The sequence below is a fragment of the Xiphophorus hellerii genome, chromosome 20 (genome assembly GCF_003331165.1).
Source record: "Xiphophorus hellerii strain 12219 chromosome 20, Xiphophorus_hellerii-4.1, whole genome shotgun sequence".
NCBI lineage: Eukaryota > Metazoa > Chordata > Actinopteri > Cyprinodontiformes > Poeciliidae > Xiphophorus > Xiphophorus hellerii.
The window spans coordinates 13,865,600-13,878,061 of NC_045691.1; the positions used below are offsets into that span (position 1 = coordinate 13,865,600).

Sequence of the window (12,462 nt, forward strand, 5' to 3'; positions counted from 1 at the left end):
CCTCCACACCAAACTTTACACTTCACACAATGCAGTCAGAAACGTACACTCGCATTAAACTGGGGAGTAATTAGTAGGGAAAACATTTCCTAACTGGACTTACTGCACAGGTGGAAACCTATACTAGAAATTCATGAGATTCTGAAGTTGTACCATTCTTCCACAAACATTTATAAAAGCAGTCTGTATGATTGGGTGCAGGCTTTTCTAGACCGGGTGGTTAAAACATCGGAATTTGACAATTTGAAGGGGTGAGTATTTGAAAGTGGAGATAAATGGATAAGGAAACAAATCAAATTTAAATCCGATTCAAATCTGCAGGCAAAAATATATACTACCTCTGTTAAGAACCACTGCATATCAACCACACCCCACAAGAAATACGGGTTTGGAAATGTTCAGATTTTTTCAAACTGGCACAAATCTTTGAAGACAAAACTTTAAAATGTTCTTTAAGGGCAGTCGAAGGACAATTTTGTTTATAAAGACTTCATAATTTATTTTATTTGTTGTTTCTATTGTTCTGCTTTATTCATTTATTTATTTATTTATTCCTATTTAACATGTTTAAAACTTTAAATGTTTTTCAAGTTTGGGATATATTGTTTATCACGTTGAGAAAAAGATGCAATCAAGGAAAGAAGTGTTATTCCCTTCACTTGGGAGCAGCCAGATCAGTTCTTTTCACTCAAATTATCTTTAAGTTTTATTTTGTTTTCTTCTTCTTCTTGGATTTTTAGTGGATATTCTGTCTCTACGCAATAAACTCAAACTAACGTAGAAAGCAGATTGTTAATTTATTTGAGGAATTTTTAGCTGTAATCCCAGGCCAGTCCAGCAGGTGGCGGTGTTTTCCGATGCAAACCAAAGAGTAAGACAACACGGAAACACATGGTGTCCAGCGTTGGGGATCAAACCTCTGGAGCTCTACTGGATGTTTGAGCCTATTTTCTTTTAATACCAGAAATATAACATCTATTTGATCGAAAAACACACCGGCTTGTTGTTTTTTTATTTTTATTTAAGTTCAGCCCGGATCGCTGACATCATGGTTCGAGCAATACGGTGAGTTTTTTCTAAAGTTGTCTTTCATTAATGTCGTTTTCTGCGTTTCAGGAGAAGTTTTAGTGTTTTTTTTTTCTGACCAAACAAGCAATACAGTCTGACTACTGGGAGGAAACTGGACGAAATCGAGCAGGAGAGCTGTGGTTTGTGACTGCAGGAGGTCTGAGCTTTAACATCTCTGTGTTTTTGCTGTGCAGAGCCAAAAAACAGAAGAGGCCCCAAAATGTGGAGCAGTTTGATGAAGATGACCCCAAAGCCTACAGAAACATGCCAGCTCCTGATAAGGTAGGAGATGCATCGTTAAGCTGGAATGATCGATTTTGAGGCGCAAAATTATGAATATTTGTCTTATTTATTTACAGAGGTGGACGGAGTATCCAAAAATTGTGCTCAAGTAGAAGTAGCGCTGCTTCAACATATTTTCACTCAAGCAAAAGTAAAAAGTAGCCATCCAAGAAATTACTCAAGAGTAAAAAAAGTATTTGGTAAAACTGATCAAATTATCAGTCCTTTTGGAAGAAAAACTATGAAATTAATTGGAATGTTTTGGTATTTTAAGGACGTAAATGACAATAATTAATATAAGTAACAAAAAATAACAAAATTATGCAAAAGAAAATTTTTCCAAATCATTTTATTTCAATAGGAAACTTTTGAAACTTTAATAAAAACTGCAGGTGGGTGTCTGTGGTGAATTGTTGAGTTAAAACATTTGTTTGTCTTTCTTTCACTGGGTAGAAAATCCAGAAATTTTACTCAAGTAAGGATAGCGATACTTTATAATAAAAATACTCAAGTGAAAGTAAAAAGTACAGGATAGTAAAAATATTCCTAAAAGTACATTTTTTCAAAAATGTTGCTCAAGTTAATGTAATTGAGTACAAGCAACTACTGTGTTTATTAATAACCACACTGCTACCGGAAGACATTTTAAATTTCCAAAATGAAACACAACAACCAGAAACAATAAATAAAAAGGAAATAAAAACGAGACAAACCGAAACATGAATAAAATGGACTATGAAGTCTATCAAAAATATTAATCATCAGAATAGTTCATTTAAATTTCTCATTCGATTAATTGATTTAATTACTTAATTCAGCAGGCTTACTGACTAAAGATTTTCTCTCAGGTGATTAATTCTTGACGGCAGCAGAGGAAAATCTTTATTTTCACCGTTTTCTTTATTTTACAGAGGTCATCAGAGTTTTATAAGGACAAGATCGATGAGTTTCATGATGAGAAGATCGCTGTAAGCTCACTCACTCTGGTGATTTTACCTGTTGGAGTTGTTTTTTTTTCTTACCGCATCTTTTGTTGCGCTGCAGAAACTTCTCGCTCATGGAGTTCAGATGGAGAGCGACGTGGAGGAGCTAGACGATGAGGTTTTGATTCATGAGTTTGTTCTGGGTTTTAAATTTCGATGATAAATGCTCCCCAAACTAAAACTTCCCTGAACGTCCCAGGAGGAGGTGATGGCTCTGGACGAGTCGGAGTCAGAAGAAGAGGAGGAGGGGACAGATATGGAGAGTGATCTGGAGGAGAAAAAGGAAGAAGGTAAAGATTGAAGGAAGGTGTTTAAAGTTTAATTTTTTTTTATTTACCGTTCTTTCTACGCTGTTTTTATTATCCTCAGATCTTCCGAATGAGATGGCGTGGGGCACCAAGAAGAAAATGTTCTACAACACGGATTATGCCGCCTCTAGTAAATTGTTTTGTTATTTCCAGTGACATTAATGGGCCGGTTTGTGATGTTTCGGTGCAGATTTGGGATTTTGATTGTGTTATTGCAGAGGGGAGATCACAGGAAGAGTTGGACGCTGAGGAGCAGGAGGAGGAAGAAGAAGCAAAAAATGTCCAGAAACGTTTAGCCGAAAATCTGAGCGAGGAGGATTATGATTTAAACTTTCTCCAGGTACAAATTATCCCCCCTCATAAACAGTCGATCCCATTCAAGATTAGGTTTCTTAATGAGACTTTATCCTCAAAGGAGTTTGCAGTGGAGGAGAAGGATGAAGACAAAACTGTGGAGAAACAGGAGAAAATTGTGAAGGACTTGAAGCAGATGTCTAAGAAGGAAAAGATGAAACTTTTAAAGAAAGAATCACCGGAGCTGCTTGAGCTCATCCAGGACTTTAAGGCAAAGGTACGACTTATAACCCCTTACATAAAACCTCATGGGCCTTTTATAAGCCGACATCATCTCATGTGTGGTTGACATCTTTTTGTTTGCAGCTCACTGAACTGAAGGATGAGCTGGAGCCGATGATGCAGATGGTCAAAAATGGGAAGATCCCTGCAGGACAGGTCAGAACCTGCCTCCAAACGTCACCAGAATCTGTTTTACAACTTGTTGAAATCAAAAGTTTAAATCCAGTGAGATCAGGACCCAAACTTTTCCATGCCACCTCCACCAAACAGCGTTCGCTTCTGTGCCAGGACTCACTTTACAAACTCATGATGCTGCAAAATATCAACTTCTAGATTTTTTTTCCTCACACTTTTATTCACTTTTCAATAATCACTATATTTATTTAACATAAATTCTGTCTCATACCTTCTGATTTCAGTGAACCAGCAGTTCATCCTCCACAGCCGAGCTGCTGCACGGTTCCTTCGCTCCTTGTCTTGACAGAAGCTTTTAAATGTTTCGCTGCTGTTCTAGTTTCAGGAGCAAAACAGCCCGATAAATCTGACTGTGAAAAGTAGATTAGATTTTATGCTAAAAACAATTATTAAAAATTGATCATTTATTTTTTTTCTTAATCTTTCCTCAACCTTTCTGAGCTTCCCCTCAGTCAGATCACATTTTCAGCGAATATAGCTCTGAAATCCAACTTATTCTCATGTGTACTTCTTTTTCACCTGGTGTCTGTAAGTGGGGGTTTTGCTGTGAGAGATGTATTCCTGCACAATGTGTTTCAAGTTGGTTGTAGATTAAAAGCTCAGTTTGTGTGAAACTGATGAGTTTTTACTTGTTTCCCCAAAGTGGGCGGACTACCTGGAGACAAAACAGCAACTTTACCTCAAGTGAGTCCTGATTAGACTGTCTCCACGTGTTAAGAGGAGACGCTCTGTGGTTAATGCATATTTTCTGCTACAGCTACTGCACCAACATCAGCTTCTACTTGGTGCTGAAAGCAAAACGGATCCCTGCACACAACCACCCTGTGATCGAACGGCTGCTCGCCTACAGAAACGTAAGTCAACATGCTGACGGTGACGCATCAGGCAGCAAACATTACATTTTGTCAAGTGCCATCATCAAGAAAACATACGTAAAATATATTATTGATCAATATTGATAGCACTTACTACCAATCAAAAGCAACTCCAAACAGGTGTACCTTTAGTCTACATCTCAGTGTTTCAGCATTTTGCAGTTTTCTGGAAGTTTGTTCCAGATTTGTGGTGCATAGAAGCTGAATGCTGGTTCTCCATGTGTGGTTCTGGTAAAGCAGAGCAGACCAGAACCAGAAGACCTGAGTGGCTTAATCCATTGATAACAAAAATGTCAGAAAAATTCACTTTTTAAAAAAAAATCCAAACTTTGGGCGTAAAAGCATTTGAGTAAACATTAATTCTGGAGGGTTTTCTGTCAGCCTACTTCATGTTGTTGAACAGGTTCTATTCAAGTATTTTATTTACTTCTTATTATTGCAGCTCATCAATGAACTGAGTGCAGTGGATGCTCGTCTGGCTCCAGAGTTTCGCAAACATCTTGCTGGAGATGAGAAAGATGAAAGCTCAAAGAGAAAAACAGAGGGCAAGAAGACCAAAGTAACCAAAACAAAAGGTGTCATATTTCTGCTTTTTCAGATTAATCAGATTTTAAAACTGTCGTCGATGTTAAACGTCAGCATGTGGTCAGATGCAGGACTCTGGAGAAACTCCACCTGAGAACAGCGACTCAGACTTGGACGAAGATGCAGCTCTGCGTTTCTACAAAGAAGTGGAGGAACGGGTGAAACTGAAGAGGAAGAACAAAAACCCAGAACCGTGAGTGTGGTGTGAACCTTTAGTCTGCTGATTATTATGAGACGGAAATGTAAGAAAACTTACATTTGATGCAGGCTGGAGAAAAATGATGATGAGGGGGATGAAGAGCTGGATCAAGATGCCAAAAGAGGAATCACTTATCAGGTACTGAGCATGACCCACATTTCTATACATTAGATGAGAAATGCAATAATTATTCCCAGTGGACAGATTTCACCTCAAACATCTGGATGATGATAAGCAGAAAAGAAGAATACGTTGGTCTGCATTTCACTTTAAAAGCCAGGAGATACCAAACATAGAAACCTTAAAAACTTCCAACAATTTTGTTTAGTGTCTCATAATCTAGTCCAGATTTAATACATTCGAAATAAAGTTAATCCATAGACTGAAAAAAAAAAAGCAGAGGTAGTAATTTAATGTAGTGCAGCGTTTGTGAAAATTAAACTTCTCTCTAAATGTTTTGTATTTGGATGTACAATACATTATTAAAGCTAGTGGATAAATCTAGAACTTGAGTCTGGAAAAGTGAAATTTACCCCCAACTATATGATCCTTGAACAGGCTCATGAATATTATGACAAATTTTTAATAAGTAGCGAGTCTGCAGGTAATACATTTCATTAAATTGAGATAAGGTGTAGGATTAAATAAGTGTTCACTTCTACTTACTCCTTTTCCAAAAGAAAGGTAGTGGGAAACTAGTTATTTTGCTCTTGGTTATGTATGCACATGTTTTCTCTACCCTACTGATTGCTTTTCTCGTTTTTAAAAACCTGTTTGAAATAAATAAATCAAATCAATCCCTAGAACGTGTTCAGGTTCCAGTAGTTTCTTTAGACCTGACACTTCTTTATTTCACAACTTTCCCACTGTTGTTTTAAGCCCCCCATGTTGTTGCTGTAAAATCCACTCATAGAAAAAAGGTAACAGAAATCCAAAGAACATATTAAAAAGCCTGATTAAAACTCAAATATTGTTTTATAGTAGAAATCAGTTTCTTTCAAAATGAAACTTTAACTAAAACTGCAGGTCTGTGTCTGGTGAAGTTTTGGTTAAAACCTGTTTGTTCTTCTTTTATAGAAGTTAATTATAGTGGATAAAGAATCTAGAAATTTACTTTTACTATTTCTTTTACTATTACTCCAAGAAAGATTAGAAAAAAAACTACTTAAGTAAAAAGTACAGCACAGTAAAAATACTCCTAAAAGTACATATTTTCGAAAATTTACTCAAGAAAATTTTACTATTTACTGCGCACCTCTGCTTAGAAACTTAGATTTTAGATAAATATTTTTAATATCTTCTGGCTCTTGCGACTCACTAAGAAATGATTGCAAAGTTGAAACAACGTTTTTTAATGCTGCGGTTTTATTTGCGAATCGTCTCAAGTGTCACTGACAACACAGCAGATCAAATATCTCTCATGCATCTTCATGTTTCTGCCCTAATCCCGGATCAGTTCTCAGTGTTTTCTGCTCTGGTGCCTCCACAGATGGCCAAGAACAAGGGGCTGACGCCCAAGAGGAAGAAGATCGACCGGAATCCCAGAGTCAAGCACAGAGAAAAGTTCAGACGGGCCAAAATCCGCAGGAGGGGACAGGTTTGTATCGCATGCAGCGTTGAAGGAATCATGTCAGATTATCATCCGTACTGTATTTTTAACCTGCGTTTGTTCTCACCAGGTGCAAAGTGTCCGTAAGGAAGAGATGCGGTACGGAGGCGAGGCGTCTGGGATTCGGGCCGGTGTCAAAAAGAGCACCAAGCTCAAGTAGCCAGCAGCGAGTCCAGAGAGTTGAGTTGTTATTGGTCAGTAATCCTGAAATCACGTGTATTCTGATGACATTAATAAACATTCAAACAACGTTAATGATAATCAGCTTGATTTGTTCGTAGAGGAAACTCCTCATGAATTAAACCTGAACCGCAGACTGGGTCAGGGTCATTTCCGTCCAGCGGCTTGCTGAGTTATAAACTCATTGTGCGCCGTCGTCAGGTTGCTCACTATCCGCTCCTCGATCTCCACGCCCTTCTCCACGTCGCCCTCGGTGACGACCAGCTCATCCCGGGACTCCGGGGTCACGACCACCACGTAACCCCGTCGTGAGTCCAGCACGTTGGCCACCACCGCCTGGTGCCTGTAGGTGTCCAGAGCCCGCCGGGCCCTGTCCAGCAGGATGGTCGGGTCCGTCTCCAGCTTGAAGGAAGTGACGAACGCCTGAGGCGCCCAGTCCTTAACGAGGGGCGACAGGATCTTGGGAACCATCTTCATGCTGAGCTGAAGGAAAACCAAAATGATTGTATAAATAATGACAGAGATGGATTTAGTCCTGCGTGTTAGAAATTCATGCCAGGACAATATCAGTAGCAATAAAAGCCTTTTTAAGACTCTATTCCTACTGGCTAAATATTACATTAGCATGTAAAATTTAAGTCAATAACACTTGCAATATATTAGCAAACGCTACTATTGCGATAAAGATATATTGTGTAGCTTTAGACGGACTATATTTTTAGTACATATCTTGATAAGTCTAATGGTGCTTTCACACTAAACGTGTTTTGCGCGTCTGGTTTACATTCAAAGTCTGGAGGATCGTCAGGCACGTCAAAATTGATCCAGCTGTTTTCAGTTGCCAGCCTATTTGTGCCAAACACTTCAAATCGCACAGCGCTAGACAGGCGAAACGCAGATTTTTTTTTCTGCATGTTTGAGAAATCCTTTAATCTCCATGGCAACCATTCAGCCGTGCAAAACTCTAGGGGGAGACCTAGCGTCGCCTTCAAGGACACGGCTCTTCCTCGGAGATGCACTCTTCAGCAGAGCTTCCGCCTCACAGAGCAGCCCTCTCCCACTCAGGTAAACGTAAAGATAATTTCATTTATATAGCACATTTTCAGCAACAAAGCAATACAAAGTGCTTTACAGGAGTCCAAGGCAACACGGGAAAGCCAATTCGGACACAGAATGTCTTAGGTCGGGTAGATTATAAATTTCAATCTCCCCTAAAGTCTCTCCGATACATCTCAGTTCCCAATTATCCAAATTAGTGTGGCCGTTCCACTGAACCAGGGTGAATCCCGCCGGGTGTGTCCCCGCAGGACCAGAGGCCTCTGTGCCCAGTCTTCTCGTCGAGAAAATTTGATCAATTGCATTGAGAGACCGGTTGACCAGATCCATAATTTGTAGATTTGGAGGATGTGCAAAGAAAGGCTCTAAAAATAGAGAAAAAGACAGGACAAAAACAGAGCAAGCAGGGCAGGGAGGGAGCAGAGGAAAAAAGCGTCCGCCTTCACCGAGAGCAAGAGAAAAAGTCAGCTCCTTCAGACTAGCCAGCAGCAATTAGCAAACACCTGGCGGAACTGCGCATCTGCTGAGCTCATTATACGAGCTACTTTTCTATTAACGTTAAAGGGATAATAGAGGATCAAAGTGATAACTTGCTGAAGTCGAAGTTTCAGAAAGAGCAGGAGCTTAAAGAGACAGACTGCAATTTGGAGGCATTAAATTAAGAAGTCAAATTTCTTTTAAGTCATATTTGACAGCATTTTTATAACAAATGAAGCTAAAATGGTTACTTGATTGTTCTGTAAAATGATTGGAAAACACATATTACATATTCTACCCTTTATTATCCTTAGATACAGTCAGCCTCTTTACTAAAGACCTTTTGTTGTTTAGCCTGACTATGGAGAGCTAAGCAACTTGTTCTTCATGTAACAAGCTTTCTGTGATTTCCTGAATCAAATCCACACACTGCAGCATGTCTAGAGACATAACTGGGAACAACTACTTTAATTTATTCTTTTTAATTTCCCGTACCTGAAGAGGTCCATTAGAAGACTGGATTTTGTGTTCAGGCATCTCTGACGCCGGGATGTAGAAGTCAGAGACGGCTGCAGCCAAGTAGAACATGGCCTTTGACCCTGATTGAAGATGAAACATTTGTAAACAAGTTTTAAACACATGCAAACAGAACCAATAGCTTCGATCGGTAACACTTTATTTGACGGGTTTGACACCGTCATAAACATGACATAACACCCGTCATGACCATGAGTAAGTCTTCATGAATACTTATGACTGTTTTAATACAAAGTTGACATTATTCAAAATGCCTTCGCTATGACAACTTGACATTAACCAAGAAATCATGATCTGACATAAATTTGTTATAAAAGTATTACTGATTAAACTTTAGCTTTAATAACATAATAACATGTCATGACAGTCTTATTCACAATCCGTCAAATAAAGTGTTACCTTAATCTGTAAAATGCATGGCTCTTAAAGAAAGGCACATGAAATCATCTTTTATTGCAGCATCAGTTTTACACTGATGCTGTGTAAATGTAGAAAAATCCAACCTTTAATTTGAACTTTTTAATTTGGAAAATCTCAGTAAGGACACATTTTGTAAAACCCTTAGAATACGAATAAAGAGAATAAAACTTTTCATTTATTAAAATTTGTAATTCTTAAAAAATGATTTAAAAAATAAAAATTTTATCTTTTCGGTAAAGATATACTACTACAAAGGCTAATTTCTCTTAGAAGCGCTTTATAAAAGGCATAACTTACAATAGTAGTTTGTATGCCATTTAATGCAGCATATACAAAAAAAACTATGATTGGATGAAAAAGACCGGTCTGTGATTGGCTAATTCATTTATTGTAAATTGTCTGTTGTTTTTTAATGTATAAATATTTATATTTTGTTCCTTATTCTACTTATTCATTTGGAGTAAAAGATGAGGGCTGGATTGTTGTGCTCACCCTTGAGCCCAGTTCAATGGGTCAGCTATTATCATAGCTTGCTGGCGGTTTATATAGAAAAGAAACATTTAAAATGCATAAGCATAATTTTTGTGAGATTACACTAAGGCTTTCTTCTCCACATCTTCAGCAGACTAAAGCTGCAGTATATAATTTTTTATAAAGAATGTGTTTCTCCATAATTGTTGTGACAGTATAAAATAATCTGTGAAAAGATCAATACCCTCCACCTTTTCCCTGAGCTGTTATTGCTGCCTGGATAAATGCGCCACTCTGGACCAAAAACAGCCAATCAGAGCCAGGAGGAGGGTCATAACGCTGTCAATCAACATTATGTAATTGCTGCTTAATGTGCTAACTGCGAGAGAAACAACTCACTGTTACAGGAAAACTGTTTATCCGCTGTCATCAGTGGCTACTCTAAAATGTCTCTCATGGCGGGGAGAAGCTGCTACATGAGATTGTGATTGGCAGCACTAAAACCCGCCTCCTGGCTCTGATTGGTTGCTTCTAGGTAGAACTGGGAGAAGGCAGAGGAGCTCAGTTTTTTCACAGATACCATACTGTCACGACATAGTGACAGTTTCAACAAATATGTACAAGAATATATTTATAAAATTCTGCAGCTTTAGGGTTCAGGATGGTGTAAGTAATTTAGTACCTATAGAGCTGAGCGCCTGTGCCGATGCTTTCAGTAAGTGCAGATACTCTGAAAGAGTGTTGAACTCGATGGGTAGAAGAAGTCCGCCGTCTTTCACTTCGTTGTACCTCTTCAGCACTCTGGCGATGTTTGGAAGCACCTGCTGGTCGACCACCACCTCCCCCGCTCCCTCACCGTCTCCCGCCCTGAGCTGCAGGGCGTCCAGCATGTTGATGGTGGAGAACAGGCGTGTGTAGGGGTAGAGAGAGCGGTGCCTGTGCAGGAAAATGACGGCGTAGCCCGAGTCGATGAAGTATTCCTGCCGAGGAGGCTCCTCGCCTGCCGCTGCTGAAGTTATCCAGGAAGCGGACAGTGCGCGACTCCAGGGGGACTTTGGTGCCGCCTGACGTGATGAGGACCACTCTGCGGCCCACTTCGGCGTGACAGGCGGCGAAAGCAGCCATCTTCTCCTTGACCTCCTGGACGTGGGAGGGAACAGCAAATTCTTCAGCCAGCTTTCCATCAATGGACGACATTCTGGGTTCGGCCATTATCTGATAAGAGAGAAGAAGCATCAAGAGAGAAGACTGGCTGCTTGTGTCACAGTAGCAGATTAGCTTTAATGCTAAACCATCTTTTTATTATGGATTTGACCTGGGACAACAGAAATTAAACATAATTAGGCCGGCACAACATTATGAAGTTGTGATAGTTAAATATGAGCTGTGACCTAATTATAATCTCAATCTTAGAATTCTGACTTTGTTTTTTTGTTTTTTAGAATTCTACTATTTTCATTAAAACTCAGATTTTAATCTCAGTATTCAACATTTTTTCTCAGAATTGATTTTTTTTAACAAATGTGATTTTTTTTTTGCTAAAGATTTGGACTTTCATTTTATAATTAACTTTTTTTATTCTCATAATTCTATTTTGTCTTCTTAACATTCTTAACTTAATATCAGAATTCTGACTTTTTCTTCAGAATTTACTTTTTTTTTTTTTTAAATTTTGCCATTAGATTTTTTTGCTAAGAATTCTGACTTTAATTTTAAGATTTACTTTTTTTTCTCAAAATTATTTTTGTTTTCTTGGCATACTTATTTTAATCTCAGAATTTTTACTTTTACTTCAGAATTAACTTTTATTTAATTAATTATTTTTTATTTATTTTACCAATGTGGGGTTTTTTGCTCAAAAATCTGACTTTAATTTTAGAATTTTACTCCTTTTTTGGTCAGAATTCTGACTTTTGTTTCCTTAAGTTACTTATTTTAATCTAATTTTTTTCTAATTCATTATTGACTTTTGTTTATTTTTTGAAACTAGAATTTTTGTATTCTGACTTTAATTTTAGAATGTACTTTTTTCCCTCGGAATTCTTATTTTTCCTTTATCAAAATTCACTGATTCAGACCAAAGATTACAATAAGGTCTGGCATCTTTGAATCTATGCACACATTACTGTCCGAGCCCTGTCTACGGATTAAAATCAAAATCATTGCAGCAAATAAGTCAGGAATCTTTGAAGAAACACACATTTGCATCATAAATATAAAAACAACTGCGCGTTTCATATGTAAATCAGAACTCAAAGATGGACGACGCAAAATATGGAGCTCAGAGGGTCACACGGTCAAAGTTAGATTAATATACCGATGAGTAGAGAATAATTCTCTTGCAGCTAAAATCAAATATTAACTGTTTCTACCCATCTTAACTGGTAAACTCTTTACATTGGACTGTCAACGACGAGACGCCAGAAATTACTAAATTTTTCTCTGATTTGTACGTAACTGCGACACAATGAAACAACTACAGCAAATTAGAAATTAAATATGTCACACACACACCGACGAAGATGTCTCTCCTGTCACTTCAGTTATGTTTTCGTTCCTCCACAGTAAACTTGACCACTTTACTTCCTGATATCAACTCAGCTTTGAGATTCTATGGTTTCTAAAAAATACAAAGGAGAGC

The 12,462-nt window shown here is 38.2% G+C and overlaps 2 protein-coding genes across 2 annotated transcripts; one reads left to right on the plus strand and one right to left on the minus strand.

Moving 5' to 3' along the window:
- Nucleotides 1-859: 859 nt before the first annotated feature.
- LOC116711078 (something about silencing protein 10-like) lies at nt 860-6,935 on the plus strand. Its single transcript, XM_032550452.1, has 16 exons — nt 860-1,065; nt 1,263-1,350; nt 2,262-2,318; nt 2,395-2,451; nt 2,533-2,623; nt 2,703-2,771; nt 2,860-2,981; nt 3,057-3,212; nt 3,302-3,373; nt 4,056-4,096; nt 4,170-4,266; nt 4,730-4,864; nt 4,938-5,065; nt 5,140-5,209; nt 6,561-6,668; nt 6,751-6,935. The coding sequence occupies exons 1-16, from the start codon at nt 1,049-1,051 to the stop codon at nt 6,838-6,840; spliced, it is 1,398 nt and encodes a 465-aa protein (XP_032406343.1). The 5' UTR covers nt 860-1,048; the 3' UTR covers nt 6,841-6,935.
- ppcs (phosphopantothenoylcysteine synthetase) lies at nt 6,417-12,462 on the minus strand. The gene is given in 5 exon segments (XM_032550451.1): nt 6,417-7,343; nt 8,889-8,992; nt 10,504-10,801; nt 10,803-11,036; nt 12,336-12,462. Coding segments are annotated over 4 exon segments (969 nt in total). The 5' UTR covers nt 11,034-11,036; nt 12,336-12,462; the 3' UTR covers nt 6,417-7,007.